General features: G+C 37.4%; 1 protein-coding gene across 1 annotated transcript; it reads right to left on the bottom strand.

The window, feature by feature from the left end:
* Nucleotides 1-1159: 1159 nt before the first annotated feature.
* On the bottom strand, nucleotides 1160-15041 carry Smp_034680 (hypothetical protein; the record flags this gene model as incomplete). Its single annotated transcript, XM_018793608.1, has 2 exons — nucleotides 1160-1314; nucleotides 12626-15041. The coding sequence occupies 2 exons, from the start codon at nucleotides 15039-15041 to the stop codon at nucleotides 1160-1162; spliced, it is 2571 nt and encodes an 856-aa protein (XP_018648103.1).
* Between the last annotated feature and the right edge of the window lie 1982 nt (nucleotides 15042-17023).

Raw genomic sequence — 17023 nt, forward strand, 5'->3', positions numbered from 1 at the left:
ACATTTTGCAGGCCAAAATTAAGTGGTTCTTTGTCTGTGGTCTAATAAAAACTTGCGCTATAATTATTCGACTCTGATTCCATGTTAGTTGTGATATTTGGTGGCTTCGTTTGTGTTAGCTTTCGAGATCCGGTTTTCAGTATAAACTTCTACAATACTTGATGTCACTGGATGAATTTGCCAAGCTGGACTTTCTGGTTTATTTCTCAATTTTATAGCGATTTACGTGCCCTGTTTGGGGCATATTACTCTTTTTTTCTAAACGAAACTGGTCTCATATCAACCATGATAGCTTCTCAAATACCTAACTTCTTTTAAGTCATACTTTAGAAGTCATTATCTGTTTCCATTATCGGAAAAGTTGAACAGCAAGACATTTATTTTCATCGCATTCGAGAGTAAGTGAGAGACCAAAACCTTAAAAGTGCTCAAAGAACGTGATCTCCTTCCTAAACCGGCACTTGATGCTTTTCTTTAGCGTTTATCTATAACTTCCGAAAACTACCGACAAAACATTGCAGATACTGTTGATCAAAAAGTCGTGGGTGTGAATATGATAAGTTCCTAAGATGCGTCTATAGAATTTTTGGAATATCTCCATAGGCAGTAGGAATTCGGTTGACAACTTTAACTACGCTGAAACTGTCTTGTATATTTGGGTGGTTATAAAACTTTAAGTGAGTGATGGTGGGTAATGATCTAGGGAAGTTTTTCCTTCTATTTATGTGTATTAACTGAGTGAATACTAGTTATAACCATCCATTGCAGAAATAATTCGAGCTGTAATTCCTCGTAGGCTATGAGTTTAGTAAATCTTAACTCGAATACAAAATAGGAATAGTTTTTATCAAGTCATACTTTGATTTTCCGTTTGTTTCAGAGGACGCGCATAATCTTGTGGTTGGAATAGGATACGAGATACTGATATTTAACCAAGGATCACTGTTGTTCCCAAGGTTCTTCGGTCAGATGTCTAGCACAGTTGAAGGTGAGAACCAAAAATGTTGTTGAACAAAGTTCAAGATGGGCTATTCGCTTTCTTAACCACCGGCTGAGATTGTTGTTAACGTGTACCTATTGAGAAGTGTTCCTATGGTGGGGTTTTGTTGACAATGAAACTGCTGTATGTAACTTCTCTTTAACTGTTGTCACTGGAATACTATCTTATGTTTTCCCCATTTTCAGACACGTTCGCGTATTTTTTTTGTAGAAAGATCATGATTGGTAGCCTTGGGACAAGTCTAGCGTTTTGGGGGTTGAAAAGCTTTGTGACATCATTATCGGCATAAAAGACACCTGGGTTGCGGGGCGAATCTATCGTGACAGTGAAATAATGATAAACCTCAACATAAACATATTCCATCGGTGTGGCTACATTCGTTGCTCAGAGGGACTTATAAAGTAGTACACCCCAACGGTTACTATAGGGTCGATCAAGGTAGAAATCGATATGACTTGATGTCAGATTATGCAAGTCAGGTATTCACATCATGACAAGTCAACTACAATATTTCAGGTCTACTAATTTGGTGACACTAAGAAGTTCAATTACAGGGAATAAAGTACTGAACAATACTCATAGTGTTTTTGTGTTACATAATAATTATATGATGCCACGACGATTTGTCGCTTTCAAATGTCAAGCTAGCAAGGAGAGTAGGTGGAACTTTGATAAGAGGAAAATGTAGAAAATTTGCAGCTGGACAATGTGCACATTTCTATAATGCTGCACCATTCAGGTATAAAAAAACTTAGCAAAGATACTGACTCATTATGCTAGAGTGATTTACTGTGAAGATAGCATTGTAGATGAACTGTGCAATATTCGTAACTTGCTTGGTAGGAATAGACATGCAATCAAATTCATCAACAAACACATGGATTAGATCAAAAGAAGGCCGGATGCATCTGCCATTTTGAAGAAGGTACTACCACTGGAGAATTTATAGCTCAAAAACTAAAAAAAGGCCGTAAAGAAAACATTTACTGAAACTCAATTGAATGTGGTGTAGACCATCAACGTTGATGGTCTATGTCGAAATGATTGGAGGCCTACTCGAGTTAAACGGGGACGGTGTAACGAATGAGCTAACCTCGAAGTTACACCTCGCGACCAGCACCTTATGTGGATTGCCCCATCGACGTATTAAAGGATCATGGATGCTCTGAAGACTGTACAACATAAAGGACGTTATTACAAGAATATATTGGTTAAAGGAGATACAAGCGAAAGTACAACCACTGCCGCGTGGGCCAGTCCATGGCGTATGATTAATTTACGCGCGTTGACTATCCTTGACCTTGACAGGGATCGATGATCTGTTCGATATTCAGTGACCCAACTATCGGGTGATTTGGCTAGGGTTCAGTGACGTTTCACTGGCCCTACAGTGGTATTTTACAACCACCCATCAATGAAAACCATCAATAAAGACAAACTACCTGAATTCACCTAACCCATGTGCACTTACCAGTTCAAGTACTTATATGGAACCAGTTATATGGAGCGTGGATTCGGGAAGTCTATCGTTTCATAAGAGAACTCCATCCGTCTTAGTTGAGCAATAGACAGGTAAAAGTGTTTAAGAGTTCTATTTTCGCCGACTGGATGGACATCAAGTTGTCTTGGATAAATGCTATGTTTAAAAGTATTTGAATTATAGTGTAAACTAGTAATCCCAGCAATAACGCATCTCAATCAAGAAGCATTAGATGAACACGAACGAATGTACTGTATTTGGAATTCAAAATCAAAACAGTCATCAATACAAGTGAATCAATGGTTCATTCAAACACCACAATAACGTTTTTAAGGTTATCCACTACATTCCATCAAATTCACTGCAATCTAAATGAGTTTGTCTTTTGTATGCTGCTGAAGCTATCGGAATCCATGTTCTCAAAAATAACACCAGCATCCACAAAATGTTTGTAGCGGTAAATAAATCCCCAAAATAAATGGTTCTGTAAGTCTTTAACATAGATGCTGACCTCGTTGGTTTTATTGGACACACCCAAGCTAAAGGGACTCGATCAAGTATCCTCACCAAATCATGAAAGGGCACGTCGTACTACTCATCCCTTGCCACTGTCAGCCAGCTTGAACCAAATGCTTCTCAACATACTGATTACTACTTACTTACTTACGCCTGTTACTCCCAATGGAGCATAGGCCGCCGACCAGCATTCTCCAGCACACTCTGTCCTGGGCCTTCTTTTCTAGTTCTATCCAGTTCTTGTTCATTCTTCTCATGTCTGTCTCAATTTCTCGGCGTAATGTGTTCTTTGGTCTTCCTCTTCTCCTTTGACCTTCAGGATTCCATGTGAGGGCTTGTCTTGTGACACAATCGGGTGATTTCCTCAAAGTGTGCCCAATCCACTTCCAGCGCTTCTTCCTTATTTCTTCCCTAGCTGGAGTCTGGTTTGTTGTCTCCCACAGTAACTTGTTGCTGATAGTGTCTGGCCTTCGGATCCGAAGTATCTTGCGCAGACAGCTGTTGATAAACACTTGTATCTTCTGGATAATGGCTTTCGTAGTTCTCCACGTCTCTGCCCCATACAGTAGAACTGTCTTGACATTTGTATTGAAAATTCTTATCTTGGTGTTGATTGACAATTGTTTTGAGTTCCAGATGTTCTTCAGTTGTAAATATGCTGCTCTTGCTTTGCCGATCCTCTCCCTCACATCTGCATCAGATCCACCGTGTTCATCGATGATGCTGCCCAGATATGTAAAGGTTTCCACATCCTCCAAAGCTTCTCCGTCAAGTGTAATTTGATTGGTGCATACTGTATTGTATCGGAGAGTCTTGCTTTTCCCTTTGTTTGTATTGAGGCCTACTGCTGCTGAGGCTGCTGCTACACTGGTCGTTTTCTCCTGCACTTGTTGTTGCGTTTGTGATAGAAGAGCCAGATCATCCGCGAAGTCTAGATCGTCCAGCTGCATCCTTCCTGTCCACTGTATCCCGTGCATTCCTCCAGATGTTGACGTCTTCATGATGCAGTCGATCACCAGGAGAAAGAGAAAGGGTGAGAGTAAGCAACCTTGCCTAACACCGGTCTTTACCTCGAATGAGTCGGTGAGTTGTCCTCCGTGGACGATTTGGCAGTTTAGTCCATCATAGGAGTTCCGTATGATATTGACTATCTTCTCAGGCACGCCGTAGTGTCGAAGAAGCCTCCATAGTGTTGTCCTGTTCACGCTATCAAATGCCTTCTCGTAGTCAATGAAGTTGATGTACAGTGATGAATTCCATTCGATTGATTGTTCCACAATGATACGTAGAGTTGCGATTTGGTCTGTATACGGTCTATCCTTACGAAACCCAGCTTGTTGATCTCGAAGTTGGGCGTCCACGGAATCCTTCATCCTGTTTAACAATACTCTGTTGAAGACTTTTCCTGGTATTGAGAGAAGAGTGATGCTCCTGTAGTTGTCACACTTGCTGAGATCGCCTTTCTTTGGTATCTTGATCAGAAGTCCTTCTTTCCAGTCTATTGGTACTTGTTCTTCGTCCCAAATCTTACTGAAGAGGATGTGGAGTATCTTGGCAGTTGCTGTTACATTTGCTTTCAGTGCCTCTGCTTGAATGTTGTCTGGTCCCGCTGCTTTGCCGCTCTTGATTTGTCTAATGGCCATGCTGATCTCTTCAATTGTTGGTGGGCCGAAATCGATTGGGAGGTCTGTGGATGCTACTTCGATGTTGGGTGGGTTCAGTGGAGCTGGTCGATTCAAGAGTTCTTTGGAGTGTTCTACCCACCTGTTTCGTTGTTCTTCAATGTCGGTGATTACTTTGCCTTCCTTGCTTTTCACTGGTTGTTCTGGTTTACGATAATTTCCAGTGAGTCTTTGCTGTGTCTTACAATCGTCTCATGTTTCCTTCTCTTGCAGCCCTTTCCACCGTCATTGCTAGATCTTCCACATATTTACGTTTGTCGGTTCTGATGCTCCTCTTCACTTGCTTGTTTGCCTCTGTATATTCGGCTTGTGCCTTGACTTTTTCTGCTCTTGTTCGTCTGGTATTGATTGCTGCCTTCTTGTTCCTCCTTTCTTCAATTTTATCCAGTGTACCAACAGTGATCCATTCCTTGTGATGGTGCTTCTTTTGGCCCAGAACCTCCTGACATGTTGAAACGATTGAATCCTTCATACCTTTCCAGTTGCTCTCCATGGTAGTTCCCTCTCCATTGAGTAGATCACGAAAGGCCTGGAACCTGTTGCTGAGGGCTATGTTGAATTTGTTGAGTTTGTCAGCATCTCGAAGAAAGGCCGTATTAAACTTTTGTGATGTTGTCCGCGCCGTTATCCAGTGCTTCTTAAGTTTTAGTTTCATCTTGGCCACCAGCAAATGATGATCTGATGCTATATCAGCTCCTCTTTTGATTCTCACATCCTCCATCGTCCTCCTGAACTTTTTGTTGATGCAGATATGGTCGATTTGATTCTGTGTAGTGTGATCCGGTGAAATCCAAGTGGCTTTGTGTATGTTTTTGTGTGGGAATATGGTGCCACCTATGACCAGTTTATTGAAGGCACATAGGTTTGCAAATCTCTCACCATTTTCGTTCCTTTCTCCCAGTCCATGTCGTCCCATGAAGTCTTCGTATCCAGTGTTGTCCATTCCAACCTTGGCATTGAAATCTCCCATCAGAATGGTCAGGTCCTTGGTTGGGCACTTCTCGAAGATCGACTGCAGCCTATCTTGGAATTGGTCTTTAGTATCTTCATCGTAGTCGTTGGTAGGCGCATAGCATTGAATGACGTTCATTGTAATGCCATCTCTCTTTGTTTTGAACGAGGCTTTGATGATCCTTGGTTCATGAGATTCCCATCCAATAAGTGCATTTTGTGCTTTTCTGGACAACATCAATGCAACTCCTTGTGCATGTGGGGTATTTTCTTCTTTATGACCGGAGTATAACAGAAGTTCCCCTGAAGATAGTCGTTGTTGTCCAACCTGTGTCCAATGTGTTTCACTGATTCCAAGCACCTCCAGGTTGTATTTTCTCATTTATGCAGCAATTTGGAAGACTCTTCCGGTTTCCTATATTGTCCGGACATTCCATGTACCTATAAAAATTGTCGCTCTGGTTGTAAGAAGGTGCATCGGCCCCATGACTTCCGAAGGAACTCGGCTTTCATCACGAGACGTCATAATTATTCCTTCTACTCCCAGGGCAGAGTTTAAATGGTTTGAATAATTTTTTCTGGTTAGCGTTTTTTTAGCGAGTTGGTTTTCTACGGGATGGGGTCGCTAACCCCATGCCCAACCCTCCTCCCTTACCCGGGCTTGGGACCGGCAGTAACATACTGATAGCCTTCCAAATATGTGTATTCGACCCTCTTCCTTTCTGACATCTGATTAGACTGGGTTGGTGTGCTTTGATTATAAAGGTGTTATGTGTAAAGGCGTTATCAAACTCTGAATACCTGTGGGATATTTAAGTTTGTACAAACATTCTCGCTTTCTCTGCCATAGATATGGGAGCGAGTTTTAGCTGAACTTCTGTAAGACCCTATCTTAAAAACTTCTAAACTTTTGTAGTTTCCTCCAAATTTGTGTTTTTACGTATTATCAACATCCGTCTCTTGATTCTCACATTATTACTATAATACTGGCCCTTCAGAGAAATATTTTGTTGGTTGTTTTAGTATATTATGTGGTGTGTTAACTGTTTCAATTTAAAAATGATTACTTTGATTGCTGCAATACCATCTCTTCGAATTTTTCAATATTATTTTGTAATCAAAGTGACATTATAAAAATGTTACGTAACTCAATTGCTCGGCAAGTATTGTTTCATTGTCGTAGATCATTTATATATTGATGTAGAGCCATGATGAAAAACTAACTGAAAATAAATTCTTTCTCTCTATTCGTTCTGTTTACTAAATGTCTAGATTGGAATTTTTATTGTGAAGTACATATTTCTACAAAATATTAAAGAGGAGGTTCCTTTTCACAGAGAACTCCAGTTCTTAGAGTGGACTAGTCTGGAAGGAAATCAGAGCTGTATGCACGGGCTAGGAGGACTCTACTAAAATTCGTATGAAAACTTCTTCATCTAAAGCTTATTGGTCATAATATGCTTCACAATGCGCAGTTAGGGAGGTAACGTCTGCACCCCCCCTAAACGTTTGGGCCGAGTACTGACACGCGGTGGTAATGATATTGTCAGCTGCAGAGAACAAATATGTTTCATTCTGTTCAGTTACTAGGGTATTACATGTGTAGTTGATGTCAAATCTGTAGAGTAAAGGAAGATTAGGTCGTTAGGGAAATGTGAACGGGTGACGTTGTGGGAGTAAAAATAGGAGTGAATTAATGACCCCAACCGTTTCGCTGACAACGGTGGCCGGAGATAAAAGATGTCTAACAGTACTGATAATAACTAAACCGAAGTTTTCGCGCCTATAATTTAAACATTTCAGTTAGGATGTAAAAAGGGTTAAAAATGAGCCGTGTATTTGTTTAAAGGTAGGGATGAAAGAGTGACTTGGGTAAATTAACTAAGTGGGTAGGCCATAGAAGCTAAAAAATTTTCACGGTGGAATATTACATGAGGTTAACATATAACCACATATTCCCACATATTTTAGCATCACATGCTTCACTGAGTGTCAAGTTTATGGTTGATATGGTAAATGTTAATGACGACGAGCTGTAGAAATGCTATAACTGGCTAAATGCAACCAATTCTATTAAAATATAACAAATTGCATGGAGAATAAAAGTGTATTTATTCAATAGGACGGGTGGACTGGACGAAATACATTAAACACCATCGGCAACTGAAATTCATAAAGAGCAATCCTAGAAGACCCATATCCTCGTTTATTCTCGCCGAGGTCGCCTTCGAGTTATATTTATTGTAAAGGGAAGGGGACCAGTTGTTTAATGTGATTCCTGTAAAGCTCGAACTTAGGGCTATAAACAGACTTGTCTGTCTGTCTTCGGATACACTCCGAAGTAATCTAGTTCTTCAGAATAAGGAACAAAACAATGTTTCTGAAATCTTACTGGGCTAAAGGATTTTAAGTTAAAGATTCTACTATCAAATTGGTTAAATTGTGGCTCAAAGTTACTGGTGGGAAATTGATCGTGGGAAATTTACACGGCTGTTAACATACAATTTTAAGTCTTAAGGAATCGAACCGTGCAAATCCTTTTTGACTTACGATGAATTTAGTAGAGTTTTATTTTATTTGTATGCGTAGCTTGTGGGTGTCGCAATAGAAATCGAAGAGTTAGAATCTGGTTTATTTTTATTTATTTAAGTTGAAATTTGGGTTAGCTCCTGTCTATTCTTCTGGTTGTAGCCTTCTCCCCAAATTTTACATGACCAACAAGAGGTAGTATTTCTGTAGATACTAACAGAGCGATGTCTTTCATATAAGTCAGGATGAGAAAAGGTATTTAATTTCTGAATGACCCATTAAGATATCCTGTGACCTCCGACCTCAAATAACTGATTATTTAGATATGACTTAAACCAATTAATTAGTAATGAATGATACGCGTGAATGACCCGATTAAGACTGATTTGTTGGTCAGATTATTCTGGTTGTGATGAATGATGGCTCATGGAGCCGTTGTCAAATTGCTGCCAGCATGATTGCATGCTTCCATTACTGACTCATACATGTCCCATGCAGCAGATCTTTTCAGATCTAACAAGCTTAGGGTGTGATTATGTATGGTCTGCGATTATTTGAAATCTTAGGTGATATTTGTACAACAAACTTACTGATGGTACACAAGATAACGTTCACTAAGAATTCCGATCAAGACAGACTCTATTCCTTATACTGTGGATTGACTTCAAAAGTTTTTAAATCCAAGTCTCTGAGTCTCAGCATCTGTTAAATGAGAAGCATTTTACTTCATTTCGCAAGTAAAATGAAAGTATTGGACGTTGTTACTTCTGCTTTTAAGGAAGTCGGTGAAGATGCCACAAAGATTGTAGTTTGATAACACTTTACCAGCAACATCTATAATTGAATCGTGCCCACCCAGTGAAATCAAAATTCAGAAGCGAGGAGGTTGGAAGATATATTTGATAGATTATCAATATATCGAGAAGTGACTGATCTAAACTGGATAGTGATCGCAGGAGAAGTTGAGCACGGCGTTCACACTCGTGATCTGGTGCGTATGCATGACCGAGCGCCTTCAGCTAGATGAGTTCATTAAAACTAATGTGGTCAGCATCCAATGTCGAACACTTACAGAGTTATTGATTTTGGGGATTTATTCACTGCTACATCGGAATCATGAGGATATCAACCACGTATTCTTCGCTAGTGAGGACGTGATATAAGCATGAAGGCACCTAGTTACTACCTAATTTGATTGCTGACTTTACCTTGGCAAGTAGTCTTAGTTCTATTGTCGGGTCCAAGGACTGAGCTTGGACGGAGTTGCACTCTCTACCATGTGGACATTTAACAAAGTTGGTTTTAGGAATGTTAAATGTGCCTAAGATCAAGATGCATATCCTTGTTTTATAGTAAGGGTACTTCTTTCAACACCAGAATGTCACACTAGATTTCAGCACTAGTCCTTTTACCGACAACTCTAAACAGATGCTTTGAGATGTTGAGTAATATTTTCTAAGCACTACACAAATTTGTCGGGACCAGAAAATTATAGAGTGCCTGGTTGGTTTTCTGCCGATTGAAAACGAATGTAAGAAACAGCTCTATCACCCAACACAGTTTTTGTGTCCTTTTGGAACAAAGAGATATCGAGAATGGACAGTAGTCTAAGAAGAAAACCATGATTAGATTTATCAGACGCATTATTTACGTTACCTAGTCCATGGAACTAATTTATTTTGTTGGGTATGTGTGTGCACTTACTATTTCGGATCGAAAACTCATGTATTTATTTTTCTGCTTCCTAGATTGAGCATTACAAGGGTGAGCAGGGAACCTACCTGCGTAAGGCTTTCTTTCCCTAAATGTCTCGAGCTGCACCCCTAAGTTCGGGTTTTCTGAAATTCTATGCTCGGTAATACTTCATCCTCGGAGCAGGTCTTGCAATATTCATACGAATGCATGATAGTATTTTTACGTCCCCTCAGATGTAAACGAATAAGTGACTAGTAAATCATACACCATTTAGTCGATGCCAGTGAACGTGACAAGTAGTCTCATTTGATCTAGATGTTTGAAATCCTTGACTTTCATGGTCCTTGTAACTGTTAAGGCATTAATCTTGTAAATACTGTGCTTTGAACCCATATTATTTTACCGAATTATCATTTTTATCTTGAAAACCTTAAGGAAAATCCAGGAAGCCTTATGAATTCAGAATGATATAGCTACCACGAAGTTCAAACTGTTCCTTGGTGTTTTAGATACTCTGGGGTTGGGATCGCTTGGATTCAGCGATGCCTACACTACAGTCTATAGCTCCAATTTTCATGGTAGACTTCTGAGAAGTTGTAGAGTTGACCGGTTAACCAAGGTATATTTCGATTTATTTTGTTCCCTGCTCCTTTGGGCATTTTCAACGTCGAGCATTGAGCCAGTTGATAAGAATTAAGTCATTATCAATAATTACCTTCCAAGAAACCACGGTTGCTTCTGGGGTAGCAGTGGTAAGAGATGGGATTTCGCTGAATGAACCTAACATTACCAACATTATTGTAGTGTTGAGGTGCAACATTTCTTGAGAGTTGTTTATATTAGGCTTACTTGGTCAGATATTATTGATAATATTAGTTTTTCCCTCATCCGTATTATCATGCGCCATTGAATATTTGTCCATTATATCATTGTTTCCTTTTTGCGTTACTGATAATTTTCTCTGTAGTTATTTTGAAAGACAGATGTTGTCACCCGGCGTGTTTTCAACACTTGTATCAGCTCTCAAAACCCTACTTCCAGTCTAGTGAATTTTTACGTTGCAAGATCTATACATACTTTGGGAAACCAGCCGTTGAGTTTGTCACATTACATTCCAGACGTGACAGCAAATCGATATTCAGGTCCCTGACAGCTGGATATGGTCAACTATTAGTTGTCAGTAGAACTATTAACTGGGATATATTGACACAACTTGAATACTCCCACTTATCTGATCCTCTATTTGTTAGAAAGTATTAAGGAGGCTAAAGTAAGAACAAGAAAACTTCGAATAATGATCCGAACAATCTTGAGAGTGGAAGACCAAGAAGTACATAAGTAATTACAATCCATGCACACCAACGAAGAAAACATCCATCAGAGCTGATGCTGAATTTCCAGACATAAATAAAATAAGCTACCACAGGCCTACTATGAAGTGAAAAGCTAATCATAATTGATGTATTTAAGAAGTTAGATCAGCACCAAGAAAAGATAACAGAAGATCTTGGGGATAATTTATCAGAATACAAATGATCTAAGTTCATTCTGGTAACCAAAGAACATTTGTACTAAAAGCCAACAGATAATATCTTTTCCTACGGTAAATTTAAAATGACAGCCCTTCAATAAAATTACATTTTTACTAGCTGTCAATGAACCAATAATAGGAATCTCTTAGAACAACCCTCCGGAATGTCCAATCGTAGCACAAGCCTGTTTACTTGGTTTAACTAGACATCCACTTTGAGGACTAGATGAGTTTTGTTGTGACCACTGGTAGTAGGATATACTGGATCCAAGTTGTCTTCTTTGGATACTATTTTCTGATATCGGAGAAAGTCATCACATTAGGTTTTCTGAAATAAATTGTTCATTTTATATCGCTTACATTCTGATTGGCTCAAAAGTCGCCTATATTCACAACATATCACGATGACATTCGGATTCGTTGAATGATCAGTCACGAGAGAGTAGTTGTCAGGACTGACGAAAATGGGCCGAAAACTTTAGGAATATTTTCTAATGATTATATTACCGATTTTTATGATATATTAGACACATATTGCCACAAAAACCATTAGTCATTAGTTACGAAGGTAAATTAAAACTGATAACGCATCTCGGGATTCATAAACACAAAACCAATATACCTTAGTTTCAGGCTGTGAACCGAACCCGTAACGTAAGCTTTAATGGTACTATTTGACTATGTAGCCAGGGTTACATGAAGTATGTTGGGAACCACAACAACATAGTTCGGATTCGAGGATATAACTTATTAAACTGTAGACAATGAAGAATGAATGAAGTTTTGATCTATTGAAGTAAAGATGTTCAGTAGTTGCTTATAGCTCCACTATGATATAATATAAATTTTACAGAGAAATCAATAATTTGATAACCAAATCTACTGATTATATCAAAACTAAGTATTAATAATGTATCCGTGGCGTGCGTATAACTAATATTTACAATCTTAGAATAGAATATTTGTAATCTATGAAGTTGAATTTAAAAAAGTTTAAGAGGTAAATAAAAGAAAAAATATATATTGAAAAATAATACAAAATGTGTTCTCTAATGTTTCAAAATATTCGATGACTACATACGTATCTTCTTTTAATTATAAATTGTTTACTTTCCTAGCGTGTTTTCCCATTACTATGTTAATAATTCTTTCTTAAAAGAAGGTTGAACCACATTTTAGAATACATAAAGTTTTAAATCATATATCTGTTCTATTTTGTGACATTAAATTCATAAATTTACCTAAAGCATCCTCGCTACTATCCTGATTGCTGTAATTGGGATTATTATTTGTACGACACAAATCAGGTGAGATATTTGAATTTTCAGCGGTTGTGTTATTACATTTGGACAGTTCAGTACTGGTGAATTCAGAATTATTAGAATATTGATTGAAGTTGTTTGAATTATTATCAGAATAGTCATATGAACTGTTTACATTATTATAATTATTTGAATTTATTTTAGCACCGACCATAAATTCGGGCCATTTATAATCACTTGAATAAGTTGTTTCATTTGACATTTTAACTGTTGGTGGAACATAGTAATCCTGGGGTCGGAATTGATTTATTTGTTGAATAGGTGGTAGTTTTGAAAATCCTTGATGATATGTTGTATTTGAATAATGATTATCTACTTTATTTCCATCAGAAGTTTGTGGAGAATATTTTTTTGTCTCAGAAAGAGTGTTATGAAAGTTTACTTTTGGTAAGATATTACGTGAATTCGTTGTTTCAGTGTGAACATTTTCACTGGGTTGAATACATTCACCTTCATTCTTGTACGGATTTATATCTGGTTCATAATAATTCACATAATCAATTGAATAACTTGTTTTCAGGTCGTTGTTGATCAAATAATTTATTTTAAGGTTATCTTCTTTCACTATTGGTTGAAGTCTTGATGGATTTTTTATTGGTCTAAAGTCATCAGTATAAGAAGTTGTCATGTTCATCCTAGTAGCAGGATACATATATGAATAACGTGTGCTTGGTGGGCAGCTTTGGTTACCTTTATACTCTCTAGATGGCGGACAAAATTCTAGCTGATAACTTGTCTTACCAGAAAATGGTACACTTGGATGCTTGTAACGATATATGGGTTTTAAATTCTCCGTTTTCTTTGCTCTGCGGTATTGAAATTCCTCTGAATATGAAGAAGTCTTATCCATTGGTAGTTTTGAAACTTTTAGATTAGATTTAGGCAATAATGGGTCCCGTTTTTTCGCATATCTCGGAATGAAGTCCTCAGCATAAGATGACTGTGAAACCACAGGTAGACTTGGTGACCTATAAACTTCCGTAGGTTTGTATGACATTGATGGTTCTGGTGTGACTGGTCTAAAGTCATTCAGATATGTAGTTTGACTGGATAACGCTTCATCACTAAGCCACCTGTTTTCTTTTTGTTTTATAGGATATAACTTTTGTGTATACCTAGGTGGAAACTCATCCATATAACTCGTAATCATTTCATTATTAACACGAGGCAAATAAATATTATCTTTGGGATAGAATGGGCCATCTTTTTTAACGTGCCATGGTCTGTAGTCTGAACTATAGGCAGTAATGTTTTCCATTTTCATTCTAGGTTTCCGGTACTCATAAACAGGTTTAAAGCTTTCAGGTTTTGAGAATAGATGAGGTTGAAACTCTTCGGAATAACTCGTGTTTTTCTGGAATGGTACTTTAGGTTGCTGATAGACATAAACGGGAGAGTAAGATGTCGGTTTCGACCGTGGTTGGAATATATAGTCTGTTTGATAACTTGTTTGGCTTAACATAGGCTCTGTAGGCGTTCTATACTTTCTATACGGTTTGAAGGAGTGAACAGGTTGAGCCACTTTTGGTGGGTAGTCTGTGTTATAACTCGTTTCACCTTGAAATTTACCCTTTGGAAACGTTTCGTGGTCTTTCATTCGGAAAGGCATTTCTTTAGGTGACCAAGGAGGATCCTCATATTCTAACTGATAGCTTGTAATGTTCGACATTGGCACTGAAGGAGGTACATAGGCTTCGTATGGTTTAAAACTCTTTTCCATCTGGGAATAACGGGGTGGGTAGTCTAGATTGTAGGTAGTGTTTGTGTCCACAGGTTCTTGTGGAGGTAAATAAAACTCTCTAGGTCTATAATCATTAACTTTATCCAACTTGTAGGGCTGGTAATCATCTTGATAAGTACTATCTAGTAAATCATTGTCATGAGGTGATTCCCACTGTGAGAGGGGTATAATCGGGTCTTCTCTATGAAATTTACCATAAGGTTTATAGTCCTCAGTATAACTTGTCAAAAAAGGATCAGCCGCCATACGGTTCAGATTATCATAATTTTCAACATTTCTGGTCATATGGTCGTCATCATGTTCCGTAGGATAGTTTATTGTGTCATTGTACGGATTAGCCATAGTTTCTGTATCTGTGTGTATATTACGGTCATTTTCTGTGGTGTTGTCATATTTCCAGTCATTTGGATAATATTCTTCAAGCAAATCAGGGTGATAGGGTGGATCTAAATCCCATGACTTTACTGCTTTATCAGACGAAATAGAATTTATATTTGGACTCTTGTAAGAGTTATAATCGCTAATTTTTTGAAAATGTTTATATGCATATCCATTCTCACTAAGTGTTGGATTTGTTATTATATCACTAGACATGAGAAAATATTTTGATCAAATCAGAATGATTGATTAAGTAATATCTAAATAAAATAAAAAAAAGAAAATCAAGAATCACAATCTTTAAAAACTAAAACTATTAGTATTTTACAAGAATCGCAGAACGCATGCGGATGAATAAAGAAAAGATAATTGTGTATTTAAAAAGTAGCCACAAAAACCTAGAAAACACAGTTGTCCTCAGTTATGGAAATTAAGAATTGTATGAAGCTCTGGCTCTGACCCATATTTCACGATCTAACCACATAAAATATGCCCTTTAATTCAAACCTCCAAAACAAAAGTTGAAAGGGAGTTTCTAAAATAAAAGTTAATTTAATAACATACCTATAACAAGCTAAGGAGAAAGTCATACGATAAAGAAAGTGAAGGACATTTTTGGACATCTGAAGCCCTACTCAGAATTGAAGGTTCGTTTTAAAACTCTAAATCATTTAAAGGTAAAGATGATAGGTCTGTTTATCAGAGTAAGATCAACCAAGATAGTCGGAGCATGTATTAATCTTTCTATGTCATAGTTTATTGCTACGTGGATTGTCCAGAGCGGAAGTATGTATGAAAAGTGGGTAAGCTGATCAAAATTAGTTGACTGTTGGATTGAGCTATATTAAAATGTTCATGTTCCTTGGTTGTGGTGAGCGAGTTATTAGTAAACAGATGACGATGATCTTTGGTGACGTGTTTCAAGATTAGCTTCAGTAGTACAGATGTATTCATTCTTATTGCTCCGACTGATACAAATCTTTTTGTATGTCTAAGTGCATTGATATTATTCATCCAAGCTGTAAGCGAAGCACGGAATAGATGTTAATTTACCAAACAGATAGCATAAAATCCATAAATATTAGACGAGAAAAGAGATCAAGCCATTGTTGGGATTTCTTTAAGGTAAGGACGATATGTTATTTGATTTGATTTTCGGCCAAGAATTTGACGGGTATGGAATAAGGTCCTTTCTTTAACCAAGTTGTTTAACGTTAAGCTTAAACAATAAATTAGATGATAATCAGTATAATTATTCTTGTCCTCAGTAATGAATGAAGCCTAAGAGTGCAATCGCTAAGCTGGGTAATAATATTTTCAACGGCATTCTGTTTTACATATAATCAAACATTTGTTTAACAAGTGACGACAGTATGTTGGTAGTTTTTAGCATAATTGCAAATATGTTTAGAGTAGTACACAGTGGAAACCAGATTAATCATTGGAAAAGATTTCCACAGTCTGTGATGAAAATCACCATAAGTATTGACAAAAAGCTTGAATACAGTAACCTAAAATAAGTTCTTTACCATCGTTACTAATTAATTTACGAATAGTTGTTTCCTGTTTGTAAGTCTTAAGATAGTAGCAATAAACTGATAACACGGGGAAAAATTTATAACTAAGTTTAGGACTCGTTCTTATGATGCGTGGTACATGTTTGCTACTTCGCTATTCCCTTATTGAACATAACATATTTGTAGTATGTAGTGAAAGTATCTCCAAGTTCGTAAGAAATCATAGCCAACCAATTGGAGATATAAGCCAATACTTAATTAAAGCTTCAATTAAATCAACTCGAAAGCTTCGTTAGCTAAAGGAGACTAATCGAATAGTCTAGCAGATATGCTTTCCTTGGACAATTTCATTTCAGGATCCAGAACTATTAAAATAAGTAAACCCTGTTTAAACTGTCTCAAGTAAATAACGAAACTAATGAATGGTAGCAAAATTACAAAGGGTTTATAAATTTACAAGCCTTTAGTGAACCAACATCATATAACATAATCAATTCAATATAAAATCACAGGAATTAACAGAATTTACTATTGAGCTAAATAAGTAGCTAAATATCTGAATTGATTAATAGAGTTCATTAGGCAAATTCCAAATCAATGTATCATCATAAATTATGGAAACCGTGAAAACTTACATTTCAATTATCGTTGATTAGTGAAACAAAATTTCACTACTTTTCA

This window comes from Schistosoma mansoni, chromosome 1, assembly GCF_000237925.1.
Source record: "Schistosoma mansoni strain Puerto Rico chromosome 1, complete genome".
Classification (NCBI taxonomy): domain Eukaryota; kingdom Metazoa; phylum Platyhelminthes; class Trematoda; order Strigeidida; family Schistosomatidae; genus Schistosoma; species Schistosoma mansoni.